The sequence below is a fragment of the Anoplophora glabripennis genome, unplaced genomic scaffold (assembly GCF_000390285.2).
Source record: "Anoplophora glabripennis isolate ALB-LARVAE unplaced genomic scaffold, Agla_2.0 scaffold9, whole genome shotgun sequence".
In the NCBI taxonomy this organism is placed as follows: Eukaryota; Metazoa; Arthropoda; class Insecta; order Coleoptera; family Cerambycidae; genus Anoplophora; species Anoplophora glabripennis.
The window spans coordinates 1,203,308-1,221,414 of record NW_019416258.1 but is presented as its reverse complement, the minus strand read 5'-3'; the positions used below and the strand labels follow the sequence as shown (position 1 = coordinate 1,221,414).

Genomic DNA, 18,107 nt, shown 5'->3' with positions numbered 1-18,107 from the left:
TGAAATATTGATAGTTCGTTTCAAATATGTTAAAAAAATATTAAGTTAAAGCAAATAAACAAAAACAATATAACAAAACATATACATACATACACATATTTCATATATTCCCTGTTTGAACAGAATTTTTGCACTGCACACGCACTCACTTATAAAAAACATATTAGACAAACAAGCGTCACAAAAAAAACAAAACAGTTCACTTTTTCAACGACTAATGGCATTGGCGGACGTTTTAAGTTGATGACACTTTTGCCAACAGTTAAAACATAATTATTTGTATATGTAATTACTGCTGCTAAATTTACATTTATTAAATTAATAACAAAATAGATTAATCAATCAAGAAAGTATATATTTATCATAGAATATTATTCAAGTATTCGAATTTGACAGCACTGCTACGCTATCTGGCGGATTTAATTTAAAATTATAATTTTATATGATCTAATTAGATGTAAAAAGTAATAATATATTACATATCTATTCTTGAATGATTTTCTTTGTTAAATTTTGTCGTTGAGGAAACATATTTTTTTAGAATATTTGGATAATGAGAAATCTAATCTAGGTACTTGCACTTAAAAACTTAAGAATATTTCAGATTCACACATTTATACTAATATTTACACCCCTTGTACATAATATTCAAACATTCGAATTTAATTATTTGTAAGGTGGCGCCACATGTAATGCTCTAGAAAGAAGAAGAAGCCGAATTATTGATGTTCAAATGAATTCCAAACAAATCATGTACAGAATTCTGTTTGAGGAGCCCTCTATGAACTGGACAGCAACAACTGCAGAGTTCGTTGTTCGTTTCGCTGCATTGAAAAACTACCCGCAGCGCGCTGTGGTGTAAGTTTTCATCTCCTATCGCTGTCAAAAATACACCGAGTGCAGTGGAAAAGACAGAAAAGAGTAGATCCGTGGTTCCGCCCCCTATTTTTATACAAATTATAATGAAGGTTCCTAAACAGTTTTAATTTGTTATATAAAAATAAAATTGGATCGTTGGACATTCGTTTTATTGGGTCAAACATTATTTTTTTACGTGTACTGTGTTTGCGGCGTGCTATTATTCGATTTAACAATGTGTGACTTAGGTGGTAAAGTTAGTTAAGTTAGTTAAGTATTCTCATCAGACGTCGAGTTTAATTGTTTACGATTTAACAGTTCAACTGAGCTTGCCCTTTTTAAAAGCCTTATTATTTATTACAAATTGGCATGATTACATAGACACGATGACGGTTGATTTCAATGATTATTTTTGGGTAAGTTTTTGTGAAATTGATAACCTACACCCTACTTTGACATTCTAATTTAATTACCTGAATTATTTATTTACTAGGGGGAGAAAAACAATGGATTTGATGTGCTATATCACAATATGAAGTATGGACTTGTGGCAAGTAAAGAATTTGCTGATTTTCTCAGGGAAAGGTAAATGTTTATATTACTCATCTTTTGACTGGATGTTAGTTTATTTATCATATACATTCCCCATTACTTTGTTTCTCATTTAGATTCAAATAATCTGTCATCCAATTTCCAAACAAGTTTTTAAATGTTTATTCTAACTTCAAACTTTTTCGAAACACTGCGGTATCTGTTACTTGTACGCATTTTATTTTTTGTTTTAGATCGAATATCGAAGAGAATAATTCTAAGTTATTAAGTAAGTTAGCAAAGCAAGCTGGTAGTTGTTGCGTCCATGGTACTTTTGCACCGCTATGGCAAGTTTTGAAAACATCAGCAGAACGTTTGTCCATTCTGCATATGCAAATGGTACAAAAAGTTTCCGATTTGGTAAAGGAAGTTAGCAAATATGCAGAGGAACTTCATAAGAAACATAAGTTGGTAAGTGTTTATTTTACAAATATAAACTAAATATCCATTATAACATTTCTTACAACAGTTACTGTTTTTTAAAAAGATATGTATATGTTTGCTTAAAATTTCTTTAATTTGTATTGGTAATTTTTTTCTGAATACCTTCGTTATTTTTATTATTTGTTTTATTTAATCTGAATTCATTTAATCTATTAATCTGCTTAATCTAATTAATATTTTAATTTATAATTTTTTTTATTTCAATTTTATATTTTTAGATAGTGTGATTAATTTTAAAATGTTAAACATTTAAACTATAAATAATGAATATAAATGAATGATACTTTTGAATTTATTTTCAACTAAATTTATAATATATGTAAAATCAGGTTCTTTTGCAGTAATTTTCCATTATTTATAACATATTGTATTCCATGTTAAACTTTTTGAAATCTTAAATTCATATATGTACTTTAAAATTTTTTACAACTTTGTCATTACAAAAATAGTTTTTATGATAGTTAATACTGTCAGTAAAATTAACAAATAGACTCTTATTTGGCCATAAACATATTTGCTGGTTATAATACTCAACAGTGGAACCAAGTAATCTATCATAACAGCAAATTGATTTTCTGTAGCTGTTTGATGTAACAGCATTGATTACCTACTATAAAGGATAATGGCCAATGCTATTCCTGCACATAAAATCTATATTATATTTTCTATGAATAAAAAATAGATTTTATTGTGATAATAAAAATAAAACTAGATATTTAAATTATCATCTAGGTAAATTTGGAGCAATATACAAGATGTTTTAAAAATAACAAAGAAATAAGACACAAAAACAGATGAATTAATTTTCTGTTTTTCATTACGGTTTTAAACCTGTTCTTTTTTATTTACCTATTTATCTCTTTAAAACATTTGCAATTGTTTCATTGGTTTAGCTCTAAATTAAAAAAAATGAATACCTATTTTAGAATAATTTCAAACTACATATAAGTATGTCACTGTTTATCTATAATATTAAAATAATTTGTTTATTAATTTTTTTATCTTATTAGACATTTGCCATTATTTTTTTTATACAGTATTGAATTGTTAAACACATTATTTCAGTCTGATTCATTTAAACATTAAAAATATTGATCTTTCATCATATGAGTATTAATCACAGTTTAAATACCAATTACCTTACAGGATAACTTATTTTATTTTGTTTATGTGGCAATTTGAATATGTATTTATAAAAATTTTATTTTTTCCACATCTGAAGGTTGAGATCGCATGTCATTTCGGTTTATACTTATTTTTTATGACATCCAGGTTAAGGAGGAAGAATCTGGTACCCTAGAAGCAGTCCAAGCGATGCAAACAGTTACTTTAAATGTGCAAAAAGCAAAAGATACCTACAGTCAACGTGGACTTGAACTTGAACGATTGCGTAAGGAGAGTACGTCGGCCAAGGAAATAGAAAAAGCTGAGCAGAAACTGAAAAAAGCCCAAGAAGATTACAAGAACTTTGTCGATAAATACAGTAGCGTTAAAGAGGACTTTGAGAAGAAAATGTCAGTGACATGTAAGAACTTCCAAGAACTGGAAGTGAATCATTTGCTTCACATGAAGGAATTCTTAAATAATTATGCAGAGGTCGTGGAATGGACTCACGAGCAGATGGGGAAGGTGCATAAAGAGTTTCGACAGCAGTGTGTTGAGCTCACTGTCGATCAGCTCCTAGAACAATTTGTACGGAGCAAGTCTACAGGACTTGAACGCCCAGGTGAGTAAATTAATGTAATGTTTATCTGACAAGGTCAAGATGATTTAAATTGTTTGATTTTAAACATGCTTTCGCTTTAAAGCCGACTTTTAATGACAGAAAATCTTAAATCAAAAACTTAACATTACAATTCAAAATTCGTTATATTTCCCATTCCATAGAAATAATGGACGCATAATAATAGTTATATTGTCTGAAATAGTTTATTTGTGGATTTCTTTAATGGTTTTTTTTCGCCACGCAGTAAACCAAAAAAATAGTTAATAAACAGTTTATTTACAGTGAACTCGTGTACGAAAATTTGCAAAGGGTCAATTTAGATAGAAGGAACCAGAAATAAATTTTTTTAAATATTTTTGTGAATCTTTGAAGTGGAGAAATGCAAATTTTATCAAAACTATTTATTTGAGAATCAGTGAAATCACAAAATCATTTTGCTACACACACACACACACACGCTGAAGAGACATGGGGAGAATAAAAATTTTCTTTTGTAAATTGTTAATTCATTTGTCTTTATTCTCTGACGATACCAGTAAACTATGGCCTAAATGTTTAAAATTTACAGATTTGTATAAGCACTGAATGGTAAGACAAGAGTTACTGCTACCAGTAAGTGTGCCAATATGTGAATTAAAAATGTCCCAACACATTAATTTATATTTCATAAAATGGGTTTCTGTAATAATTGTTTCAAAAATTGCTTATATTTTTAATTTTAGTAACCGAAAACTTGTAAGCAAGTTATAAAAAGTACTAAATATGATATTGCTGAAAAGAATGATTGCGACATTTTAGAATTCTTAAAACGTTTTTAAAATTTATTTCAACAATCTGAAACCTACAATTACTAGATAATGAATATTGGCGACGAATATTTTTAGGAAATATTTTATTTTTTAAGTTCTAAGAAATCTAATGTCAGTCTATTTTTTTTTAATTTTATGGAGTTACAAAGTAGTCAAAATAAAACTACTTATAATGTTACAATTTATGTAAGTATTTAATTTATTTGGACTGGATTTATGAACAAAATACTTCCTCTACGGAGAGGTTTGCTCTAGTATATTCTAATTTGTCAAAAAAAATTGTTGACATTTTTGAAAAGTTTTTATTAAGTAATATAAAAATAAATTTATATAAGAAAGAAAGATTAATAAATTGATACCTCCCAGGTGCATTAGATCTGGAGGACCCGCTGACATCTCCCACCCAGGAACTAGAACCGAAGCCAGCAAAGCGCGAAGGTAATGGTCATAGTGAGCAGACAGTGCCAACACATGCCAAAACATCCCGTCGAACCACCTCTCTCCTAAATTTGTTCATGTCTAACTCTCAGGGTATGTTACGGACACTCGGTGGCTATAGCGATTTTTAACTGGGGCTTGGGCTATTTTTTAGGCACACGCGAGAGTCGGGCAGGTCCTTGCAGCGCACCTTCAAGCCCCACTAGTCCTGAGGGCGAGCAACAGCTGACACGCCAATCGCACAGAGGATCTAAGTGTAATTTTTCTTTCTCTCTAGATGTACCAGTGTACCCGACTTGTAACTATGATCTCGTATAAAATTCCTTTATGGTAATCGACAGTTTACTAAAAAATAATGAATCCGGTGTTCCACAGGAGACAGTTCCAGAGCCAATTATGATTTTTTTTTGTATATAATTGTATAAAGGAGTTTTATATCTTACTAATTTTCTCATTACAAGTATCACAGCTGCATGAATGGGTCCATCTTATCAATTGGTGAAGGGTTTATTAAGTCATAGTCTTATATATTTCTTTTCAGCTGTTCCTGTCCCTTTCTTCCAATTTAATGCTAGTAGTATCTTTATTTTTCTACCCCGCATTATATTCTATACAATGTAGTCACTATAATTTAATTTGCACGTAACATTCTTTATTAAGTATTTTTGGTATTGTGTTGGCCAGTTTTTTAAGTTGTAGCACATACCTTTATTCTGATTATCTAATTGACCGTTTCTGACATTTAAAAATGGACGTTTGTTCCATCACATGCTTTACACTCCTTCTTTTAATAGCTCCATTCTTTTTTTTTTACTTTTTATTCAATTGCTTAAAATTTTAGGGTTCCTAAGGAGCAGAAGGGATAAAGCTAAGCAGAAGAAGTCCAAGAAAAAAGCTAAGGATAGCGTTGACAACCAAAGCAACAAGGAAGAAAAGTCTGACTTGTAAGTGGAAATAATTGTTTAATTTAGAATTGGTTATTGCGTACAGCGTGATTTATTTGACAGTCTTATAACGTTACACACTTACACTACACAAGATACTACAATAAATACCTCTTTAAATTTTACTATAAATTAAACTTAATAAAATACAACTCTGCAATATACAAATTCTTTTCGATTCCAGTAAAAACTAATTTTCATACCGAAAGTCGCAAAATTATCTACTGTATATTACAAATACTTTCTCATAAACCAATAGACTGAAGACTAGAATAAATGTATTAAAATGAAACGGTGACATATTCGGCCATTCCTGTTCTCCAAATTAACTTTGTTGTTTGTCTGCCTAGCACCCTGTTGTAATATAACATCAGACGAATTGACATTATGTTTACTTAAACTGGGTCAATTTCAGAGGACATTGACACTGAGATTCACATACTAAACACAGTGCTTTAAACAAAGAGTAACAAATATTTTTTATTAAAAACTTTTATTTTAAAAAATGTTTTATATCAAAAATAATATTTTTAAAACATAAATTAGTTTAGCTTATAATGAGCAGCATATATACAGGGCTATCCAAAAGTCCCCATACGTCAGAAAAACTTTCGAAGAATGCATTTTGGGAAAAATGTTTCAGACAGAAGTGTATGGATTTTTCCTTGGCTATCTGATGGTGACCTTGGATTTGAATTTGACTTTGACCTTCAAGGCCATTTGAAGGTCAAGTTAAGTTTTTTAAATGGGAACCCCTATTTTTTATTGCAGATTTGGAAAGAGCAGGAAATTTGACGTCCAAATATGGTCTTGACCATGACTTTGACAATGACCTTCAAGGGCAAATGTGGGTCGAGTTCCAAAAGTTCCGGTACGGCAGAAAAATTTTTGAAGAATGCATTTTGGGAAAAATGTTCCAGACAAAAGTGTAAGATTTTTTCCTGACTATCTGATGGTAACCTTGAATTTGACCTTGACTTTGATCTTCAAGGTCATTTGAAAGTCGAGTAAAGTTTTTTAAATGGGAACCCCTATTTTTTATTGCGGATTTGGAAAGAGCAGGAAATTTTACGTTTTATTATGACCTTGACCAATTCCTTGACATGACCTTCAAGGTCAAATGTCGGTCGAGTTCTAAAAGTCCCGGTACGGCAGTACTCCTGACCAATTAACGCAAGGTAGCGTTTAGTCTAGACCAATTAAGGCAAGATGGTGTGTATACCTGACCAATTAAGGCAAGGTGGTGTGTATACCCGACCAATTAAGGCAAGGTAGCGTGTACTCCCGACCAATTAAGGTTGTAAGCCTTGTCTTAACTGGCCGAGATTGTTAGCTATTCCTTAACTGTCCGGGATCATTAGCCTTGCCTTAACTGGCCGGGCTATCTCCTTGCCTTAACTGACTGGGATTGCTAACTACTAGTGATGTAACGAATATCCGCATTCGCGAATATTCGTTTGTTTTATGATATTCGCATTCGCATTCGCAAATATCTTTGAATATTTTGCGAATATGAACGTGAAAGAAAAATACAGAATGTGAAAACAATATTAGGTAACTTAAACAAAATAGTATTCATTTCTTTTCTTTTTAATTACAAAACTTACTTAAAACAATTACATCTTTCTATAATCAAGAAGTTGATTTACTCATGTTAAGAAATAACTAACAACAGTCTAACCTCACAATTCACAAACTCATCTGAGCCGGTAGCGAAAACAAAACAAAATTCCAATCATACAAAAATACCGTTCTACCAACTTAACAACGCTAATTTCTTTAGCCTCTAGCGCCGCTGTCACCGGAAATATGTGTGTCGCGCCCGGTATATTTTGAATCATAGATAAACGGCGCTAGATTTAAAAACTGAATATTCGTATTCGCATTCGCGAATGTCAACAACAGATGTTCACATTCGTTACATCACTACTAACTACCCTATAGTGACTGAAATTTTTTAAATTCTTGAAAAAATCTTATTAAAATAACCTTCTAATCCTGGTTCAAGGCCAAGAGCTTGATTATGGTCATATTCGTACATTTGTTTTTCCGTTCTTCCTAACTTATCAAAAAATAATAGTTATTGTAAATAAATTAACCTGACTTTGACATGATCTTGAAGGTCATTTTCAAAGTCGTAGTCAAGGTCGTACTTGAAGGTTAAAAATCAGCTCTTTCCAAATCCGTAATAAAAATAGGGATTACCAATGAAAAAACAACTTTGACCTTGGAATGACCTTGAAGGTCATTGTCAGTCATGGTCAAGACCATATTTGGACGTAAAATTTCCTGCTCTTTCCAAATTTGCAATAAAAAATAGGGATTATTCCCATTTAAAAAACTTAACTTGACCTTCAAATGACCTTGAAGGTCAAAGTCAAGGTCAAATCCAAGGTCACCATCAGATAGCCAGGGCAAAAACCTTACATTTTTGTCTGGAACATTTTTCCCAAAATGCAGTCTTCAAAAGTTTTTCTGCCGTACCGGGACTTTTGGATACCCCTGTTTATATACAGGGTGTTCCGAAATTCATGCAACAAAATTTAGTCATAGATTCTTAAGACAAATTTAGGGGACCCATATTTTTTCTTTTTGCCAACTGGCCTCCTCTTTCGGAGTTACAGCCCCCTGAAATTTGCCCCTAAGAAATCCTTTTTATATCTCAAAACCATGTTGTACGAGAATCACTAAATTTGGTACACAGGGGATTTATGACATATGGAATCTCACACTGCTACGCTTTTTGGCGAGAAACCCCCTTAAGACACTTTTTCGTGGGCCCCCTTGACTTTGGAACCAGAAAAATTTGGTCGCAAATTTGATTTTTTTTTAAATTATTAGTTAGCTAGAAAGCCATTGAATTTAGAAACTTTTTTGTCACTTGATATTTGTTTCGTAAAACGTAATGTTTTTCAGGAAAATGGCGAATCACGATATGCATTCAATCACATTTTGATATTTTTCTCAAAAACATTGCGTTTTACAAAAAAAGTATAAAGAGACAAAAAGTTTCTAAATTTAATGGCTTTCTAGTGGACTGATAATTTTTAAGAAATTTAAATATGCGACCAATTTAAGAATCTGTGACCAAATTTTGTTGCATGAATTTCGGGACACCCTGTATATCCCCATAAGAATTTTACTTAATATTTAATAAATCCAATCATGCAAAAAATATAATTTTTTTTAAACACACTCATAAATCATGAGCTCATATTGTCCTGAAGTTTTACAGGTGATGTTTTATATGGTAAAGTATCCTACCTTTAAAAAACTAACGGGTTGTAATAAATCACCCTGTATGTGGATAAGATGTTGAAAGGTTGAACTAAAAAAATTGGTAGTGCAAAATTAAAATGGCTGGATGAGAATAGATTTCACTCATATTTTGAGGCCGTGTATATTTTATTTTATGTGGATCTTTGTATAGGGAGGAAAAGGACGATTCTCAGAAAAGCCAAAGGACTGGTGAACCGACAGATCCCACAGCCCAGGAAGTAGACGAGGACGGTTATGTTATAAGACCGAATGTATCTCACAATTGGAATAGTGAAAAAGGAAGTTTCTATTCATCATCAGACTCTGATTCAGGTAAAAAAAATAATAAGGCAAAAAATGTCATAATTGAATTGTACTCAATAAATTTATATTTTATTGCAGATGATGATAGGGAGCGCAAAATACATGTCGAAATAAAGCCACTAAATAATGGTTCGGCGCCAATGTCAGCCTCAGTCGATGAACTCCGAGCCACAGTAGAAAACATGTCATTGTCTCCAACCGGCGGCTTTGGGAGACGTGGATCAAACTTGGACTCGGACTTGTCAATGAAACGCTCTCAGTCTGTGTCACAGCAGCTTGGAAAACCAAGTAGTGATTTGTTAGGCCTAAGCTTTTTACAAAGCCCTACTGCTTCGAATGCATCGACGCCTACTAGTTCACACCCCTATGCCCCACTACAGAGCCCATCACAGCTAGCTTTGAATTCCCCTACTCTATCCGTGTCTTCAAAATATACAGGTAACAGTTTAAAAAAAAATGGTGTTATTTGAAAGAGGGGTTCGGTTATTTTATATGTATTTTTTAAGAATTAGGTGAAATATTCTCCGAGGACGGCGAACTTCAGCAGCCTCCAGCGAAACAGCCTCATCGTCAGTCTCAAACAACTTCTGGCTATATGTCTATCCCTAGACCTCCATCACGTCGTTCTGATCCATCAAGAAATTTGATGGCTCAAAGTAGCATTTCGCGTGCAGATAGTATCAGTAGTTTGGAGTTCCGCACTGCTTGTGTTCCAATGGGCGTCTCCAGGGGCCCCTCGCCTTTAACCATCGGGATGGCAGACACCATTCCTTTAGCTGTCGCTTTCCACGAGATTGTTCATTCATATTTTCGAGGAGCGGATGAAACCAGGTGAGTGCATTTTGTAAAAATAGAGATGTGTATTTTTAGTACTATTAGACATTTTGAATAATTCGTGTTGGCAAATATCCGGACATTTTAGACACTTATACGGACATTTTAGAAAATAAAATGTGATGGATTTAATGTACAGCACATGTCGTAAGCTTCAAGATGATGCCAAATACTTATATTTTATTAGAATATATTCTCTGAAATACAAGAATTAGGTGAACAATGAAGATTTTTGTAACAGTTTTCAATTTTCGTCTATCCTTTACCAGGTTGTGGTTAACATAGTAAAAAATTAATAGTTTTAATTATGAAATTATGAATTAATTTGCGGAAGTTTAAATTGCTATTGTATACTTACATGTGAACTGAAATGAAATGAAATAAACAAACTATACAAAAATGAAAAGTAAATAAAATAAATTGAATTTGACCTTTAAGGTCATTTGAAGATCAAGTTAAGTTTTTTAAATGGGAACCCCTATTTTTTATTGCGGATTTGGAAAGAGCAGGAAATTTTACGTCCAAATATGGTCTTGACCATGGCTTTGACAATGACCTTCAAGGTCATTCCAAGGTCAAAGTTGTTTTTTCATTGGTAACCCCTATTTTTTATTATGGATTTGGAAAGAGCTGAAATTTATCCTTCAAGTACGACCTTGACTACGACTTTGACAATGACCCTCAAGATCATGTCAAAGTCAGGTTAATTTATTTACATTAACTATTATTTTTTTGATAAGTTAGGAAGAACGGAAAAACAAATGTACGAATATGACCATAATCAAGCTCTTGGCCTTGAACCAGTATTTGAAGGTCATTTTAAAAAGATTTTGTCAAGAATTGTAACAAATTTCAGTCACTGTAGGGTAGCTAGCGATCCCATAAGGCAAGGAGATAGCCCGGCCAGTTAAGGCAAAGCTAACGATCCTGGACAGTTAAGGAATGACTAACAATCTCGGCCAGTTAAGACAAGGCTTACAACCTGTGTTCTCTATCAACATTTTGGCAGATTCTTAAACGGACATAAGAATTTTCAATTGCACTCCTTATCATATCAGATGTAATATCAGCGCAAACATTGACTATTTTTGTTTTAGATCTTCTAAATATCGTGGTTTAGGAGCGTACACTTTATTTTTTATGTAGCCCCAAAGAAAAAAGTCAAGTAAACACAGATTAGGGGACCTAACTGGCCCCTCAGTAGTTCATCTCCGACCTATCCAATGATTATTAAATATTACATCTAGGTAGTTTCTCTCAGTCGCCCGAAAATGAGCAGGTGCACCATCTTGATGGTACCAAAACTCATTTTAAAAATATTGTCCACCATCTTAGATTACGAATTTTCAAAAACTGATTAAGATTCGTGATCAGTGACCCCAAAACCCCGTATACCAAATTTGGCGTAAATTGGTTGATTTTTTAAAAATATTGTCCGCCATCTTGTATTACGAATTTTTAAAAACTGATTTCAGATTCGTGATCAGCGACCCCAGGAACCCCCGTATACCAACCAAATTTGGTGTAAATTGGTTGATTTTTTAAAAATATTGTCCGCCACCCGTATACGGGTGTTTCCATCCTCTTAAGTTTATTTATTTATTTATTTATTTATTTATTTATTTAAGAAGTAGGAAACCCAACAAGATTAAAAATCCCAATAACAGGGTAACACTAAACAAGTAACAAAAAACAAGGTGATGAAGTACAATATAAACATAATCTAACTAATGTGACAATACACAAAAAAAGACAAAAAAAAATTACCTATAAGAAATTATACACTTCCTCACAGAGGTTTTATATCTATTCAAAGAAATATTAAAGATATCAACTAGTTGACATAGATTGCTATTAAAATATCTTGGAATTCTATGAAACGGTGAATTTAAATTATAATTACTATGCGAGAGTTGAACATAGAAAACCGAGAACTGACGGTTAGCATACACCGGTGCTAAAAAATTTAACAGAGACAAAATATCTGTATCAAAATATCCATGAACAATTTTATATAACAAAACACAATCAAAAAATTGTCTACGCTCTTCTAAACTAAGCAATTTATGTACATTAAGAAGTTCTTATATGGAACGTGTATATAATATGCCTTTTGAGGATACTTGAAAAATAGTTACTTTCGCTGAGGACTACACGCTACCTTGCCTTAATTGGTCGGGACTACATGCTACCTTCCCTTAATTGGTCGCGCACCACCTTGCCTTAATTGGTCAGAACTACACACCACCTTGCCTTAATTGGTCAGGAATGTTTTTACGAATTAAAGAATTAAAGACTAGACGCTAGCTTGCCTGAATTGGTCGGATATACACACCACCTTGCCTTAATTGGTCGGGTATATATACCACCTTGCCTTTAATTGGTCGAGACTAAACGCTACCTTGTGTTTATTGGTCGGAGTACTGCGGTACTGTAACTTTTGGAATTCGACCCACATTTGACCTTGAAGGTCATGGTCAAGGAATTGGTCAAGGTCACAGTTAAACGTAAATTTTCCTGCTCTTTCCAAATCCGCAATAAAAAAATAGGGGTTCCCATTTAAAAAACTTGACTCTCAAATGACCTTGAAGGTCAAATCCAAGGTCACTATCAGATAACCAGGGAAAATTCCTTACACTTTTGTCTGAAGCGTTTTTTTCTAAAATGCATTCTTGGAAAGTTTTTCTGCCGTACCGGGACTTTTGGATAGCCCTGTACAACATATATCCTCCTTATTCTCCTTATTCGCGGTTTCGCTATCGTGGACCAAAAAATTGTGACCACTTCCCGTATTCACGTGTGAAAATTCTGTATACATGAATCTAAAACTAACGATACCCACATATCTTGTATTTTTAGAATGGCAAATGAGCTTTGTGCTTTCTTCATAAAAATTGATCCGTCTATGGAAAGAAGTCTCGCTTTTGAATATCAATCTGAATTAAAAGGCCTGCTATTAGCAGCAAAACAAAAAAAATCGCTAATATTGTTAAAATTTATCTCATTATTTATCTTTTATTATATTTTTTTATTATTTTGCAACCTTGAAACGTATCGTCTATATTTCCATACAAAATGCCACTCCGTATTTGCGGTACATTTTTGGAAAGTATTCCCCGCGAATAAGGACCTTTGACTGTATTCAGTTTGCAGTTTGCATGTTTCTCGACATTTATTGACACTTTATTATAATATCTCCAAATCAAAGTTTCTGATTTAACCATCTTTAATTCAAATAATTGGAGTGAAAACCACAAAGAAACTATAAAATAATTCTAAGAGATTGTAACAATTTTGAATTGAAGATTTTAGGATTTTTAGGTTAGCTCAGATAGCTGAAAATGGCGGTAATTATAAATCTGGAAGAAGTCTGGACAAATACGATAAATGTCTAGATATTTTCGTTCTGTTCAGACACTTTTGGACACATGTCTGGAGACTTAAGGACATTTATATAAGTGTCTGCGAGCACTAGTAAAGCGATTTCTTTTTAATTTTTCAGGTGTCAGGTGAAGATGTCGGGGGAGATGATGTTATCTTTTCCAGCAGGAATAGTAACAATTCTTGCGAATAATCCAAACCCTGCGAAACTAGTGTTTAACGTAAAGAATACTCAAAGATTGACCAGTATATTACCAAACAAGCAGTTAGTTGCGATGTACGTCGTTCACTCATCAAGTTTATTAATTATTAATAAATATTTTATTACAGTGACAATGGGCAATCATCACCCGATTTTATAGGAGTGGAATTCAATATGTCCGCTCTTAGCTCTTTATTGAAAAGACAGTCCGAACAGAATCCCAGTGCTTCTTATTTTAATGTTGACATATTGAAGTATCAAGTAAGTATATTGAGATACATGGAAGGGGTTATTATTTTATTATAATATTCGTAGATTAAACCAAAGCCAGGGGCAAACTCTTGCCCATTTCAACTGGTAGCCTATTGGAAATGTTCAAGTGCCCATACAGATCTAAAAATTGACTACAAATATAATTCACACGCTATGAGTTCACCCACTCCTCTATTAAACGTTACTGTTGCTGTTCCCGTGCTTGGCTTAGTAAAAAATATGCAGACAAAGCCTATAGCGCAATGGTAAGAAAATATTATTAAGGGAACAGTTAAAAAAAATATGTTCCTGTACAATTTCTTTTCAGGCCTACTGAAAGCAATAGACTTATATGGAAATTTACGGAACTGTCCCAGCATTCAGAGAATCACGGTGTGGGGTCGGTAGCAGCTCGCTACGACTTAGAAAACGGTCCAGGGGCTCCGCAAACTGTTTCGACTCAGTTTAACTGTGAAGGAACGACATTGTCTGGAATAGATTTCCAGTTAGCCGGACCCGGTTACAGATTGTCTCTAGTTAAAAGGAGATTCGTTTCCGGGAAGTATATTTGTGATGGTGACCAGAAATACAGTTCGGGTACTGGGACACCATCTACAATTTCAACAGTGTCTTCTGTTGGTGAACCTAACTGCTAGCATTCCTACATATCTTATGTGCAATACCCTTATGTATCTTATATATTTGTATGTCAACTATTTTTATTTATGACTATTTCCATGTTATATAGCCTATATATTATATATAGTTTATGATGCTATTTTATAATCAAATAAACTAATAAAGCACTCCGTATGTTTCATTTCAGAGAGAGTTCAAAATCATTCTACAAAACATTATTTAAAATAACGGTGGCTAGTATACAAGGCGTAACTTAATAGGGCGATCGGTTTTTTACGTGTAATAGTGTGCAATTAATATCTTTGTATTATTTATTAAATGTTAACTAATTTTGCCGACACTTCACTTTATTTTTATGAGGGTGTAGTGATTGTCTTATTAACTGTAGTGATGGTTTTATTACTTATCTTTGTATATATAAGATTTATTTATTTTTATCAGATCAGCTAGGGTCTGTGGTAGCTAAGGAAAATTATTGACAAAAAACTAGATTTTTGTATTAGCAGAAAAATAAACAAAATTATTTTGAGGCCTTATCCCTTTCAAAAAGCTTTGTTAGATGTTCGGTATGTGTAGTTTCATCTGAGCTTGCTAGTAAAATGTCGTCTATGTACACGAAAACATAATTTAAACCTGATACTACCTCGTCAATAAATCTTTGAAAAGTTTGTGCTGCATTTCGTAGTCCGAAAGGCATTCTAAGAAATTCGTAGAGACCGAATGGAGTTGTTATCGCCGTTTTGTAAATATCTTCTTCCGCGACTGGTATCTGGTGATAAGCTCTAACAAGATCAATTTTTGAAAATATTTTACAACCATAACTATGTAGATTAAAATCATGAATATGTGGCAATGGATATTTATCCGGAGTTGTAATTACGTTAAGCTGTCTGTAGTCGCCAATCGTTTGGATCTTTTTTTGGCACCATATGTAATGGTGAAGCAACCTAAGAAGATGAAGGCCTACAGAGGGCTCTATAGCAAATAGGCAACACAGTTTGTCTAAATAAACTAAATATGAATCGATGCACAAATAACAGACTTTCCTCCGTTCTAACGCAGATGTTCTATAAAATGGAGTTAGTTTGAAACTCAAATCACTTTTTATTGTAAAGAAATTCGTAATTTGAACAAGCGGCATCGTAAATTCCAAATTTCTTTACACCAAAAAGGTATTTGAGTTTCAAACTAACTCCATTTTATACAAAATGCGAGTTAAAATGGGGGGAAAGTCTGTTATTTGTGCATTAATTCATATGTAGACAAAACTGTAATGAAATCTAAAGAAATATTGCTGGTTGCCTATTTGGGAAAGTTTTTTACACAGCAATGTTGGACCAAATCCAAATGATTAATATCTTTTAGGAATTGCAAGTTGTGAGCTGGCGGGGAAGAGGTGAAATTAATTAAAAAGCAGACATTTAACAGAAACTTTAATATATAATAACTCTTTAATATTAATAATAATAAATAATATATAAGTGCGTTCGATGTACACTAAATGAATCAAAAGTTGCAAGCAAACGCATCTACACAAAATATATGAATATTATATCAACCATAGTTTTCTGACTATACGTGGCAGAAACACGAGTGCACTGATAAGAGATCACAATTTCTTGTAAAAATGGACATCCGATGGCTTGGCAAAGAAATACTCACAAAATATTCCTGTGGGCATATGACGGACTCAAGTTGATAGATGGACGCATGGAATGTGTAAGCAGTTGTAGACCAGTATATTTAGAAAAGAAAAAATGCATAGTGCATGGTAATTTTTACAACCTTCGCTTATGCAGGTTATTTTTTAATCAGCCCTGCAACATCTTATACAAAAAATTGTTTCTGATAAATTGTTGGGGTAAGACAAAGTAATACAAAAAATTATACAAACACTAAATTTTGTGATATTTAGAATTTGCAACATTTGGATAGGGAGATTATATGTAGATGCTTAGGCGTCCAAGTTTATAACTCACCCACTAGAGAGAACAACTTTTTTTTTGTAGAAAGGGTCGCTTATAGGTTTGTTACGCCGCGGAAACATGAACAAGAAAATAGCTTTGTATTACCCCGGCAAATGCAATTTAGCCTGTTTTTTCACTAAGAGTACGATATATGTCTCAGTAAATATTTGTTACGTATTTGAACACTTATATCCCTAAATATACTGAACTACTGTTGGTTATTACAAAGGTAAAGCTGAGTTTAAATATGGCTAAATTAGGACAGCAAATATTTTTAATTATACCATGATACATTTTCATATGAAAATTTGTCTTTACAAAGATGTAACACGGCGAGTTTCACAAAAACGTTTGGTTTAACAGCACCGAGAGTTTTTGGCTACTACCCTGTTGAAAAGTGGCACAGTTGCATTGTACAACTCTGATGTATCACTGACGATGGAGGAATTCTCAACACTTGATTCACTTAAGGTAATTCTACCATGGTATATGGAGGTCTTATACTAAAACAATAATATATTTGGCATTATTCTCTATGAGCAGCTGCTATAAAACTGCAATGACATACCACTGATCTCTATTTGAAATATGGAACGTCATGCAAATTGTGTACAGAACGCATAAACATCACTCGACGATCATGATGTATACAAATTTAAACCGTAGCCCTTGATTGTCCATTTTTTTTATACAGATCAGTGATACATGAACATTAAATTTAATGTAATAGTTCCAAAAATGTACAGATATTTTGGCATATTTTGTATGCAGGATGTAACTTTAAGTGGGGATCAGATTTTTAGAGCTACATGTTCGTCAGACAAGAATACTAATCTGAAACTATTTTTTAAAGTCAAATAAACAGTCGAGTTATAACTTTTTACAGCTTTTTTAAACTTTTGTCTACCCCGCCACTGGACAGCTCCCGAACTCGTTTGTAAGTCCGCGTTTATCAATGTTGCCTACCATAGACAAAATAGACTGAACTGTAGAGGCAAGCCGGTGAAGCCAACCGTCAGCCAAATCTCGGCCATGCCAGCCTCGCGCTCTCAGTCGCTGTTAGACATTCGCTGTGTCAACATTGTTACTATTTTATTAAATATATTGTTTTCCTTTGTGCAATCATGGGACAGTGTATCGTTGACGATTGTAGTAGCAGATCTGATCGCAATAGTAATGAAATTTCATTCTTTAGGTAAGTAATAATATAAAAATATTTTATAACATTTCGACGGCGTCGCGCAGCATTCTCCATCTCACATGCACTTATTTCCAGTGTTGGCTTCATGTTTTTTAGTGCCCACGTTATTAACTGATGTAAATATACAGGCTCATATTATCAACCAGCTATTTACAATTATTTTTTTGTCACAATTGGTGTTTATTTTCATGATGGCTATTAAAAATAATTGTAAATATTGAACCCTCAACATATAATTT

General features: G+C 33.0%; 2 protein-coding genes across 3 annotated transcripts in view; one reads left to right on the top strand and one right to left on the bottom strand.

Moving 5' to 3' along the window:
• The first annotated feature begins 1,127 nt into the window (after positions 1-1,127).
• LOC108909563 (F-BAR domain only protein 2) lies at positions 1,128-14,831 on the top strand. 2 transcript variants are annotated; one of them, XM_018713947.2, is made up of 14 exons: positions 1,128-1,274; positions 1,352-1,443; positions 1,644-1,860; positions 3,166-3,619; positions 4,795-4,959; positions 5,021-5,122; positions 5,708-5,810; positions 9,241-9,401; positions 9,471-9,830; positions 9,899-10,223; positions 13,729-13,884; positions 13,938-14,070; positions 14,125-14,327; positions 14,390-14,831. In XM_018713947.2, the coding sequence occupies exons 1-14, from the start codon at positions 1,245-1,247 to the stop codon at positions 14,715-14,717; spliced, it is 2,829 nt and encodes a 942-aa protein (XP_018569463.1). In that variant the 5' UTR covers positions 1,128-1,244; the 3' UTR covers positions 14,718-14,831. The 2 variants fall into 2 exon arrangements, with proteins under 2 accessions (XP_018569463.1, XP_018569470.1); XM_018713954.2 differs by lacking the exon at positions 5,021-5,122 and having other exon boundaries at positions 4,795-4,866.
• Positions 14,832-16,189: 1,358 nt separating this feature from the next.
• Positions 16,190-18,107, bottom strand: part of LOC108908907 (actin cytoskeleton-regulatory complex protein PAN1) — a 31,759-nt gene continuing 29,841 nt past the window's right edge. Inside the window, exon 13 of the mRNA XM_018713091.1 lies at positions 16,190-17,170. The gene's annotated coding sequence lies outside the window, so the exon portion shown is untranslated. The remainder of the gene's footprint in view (positions 17,171-18,107) is intronic.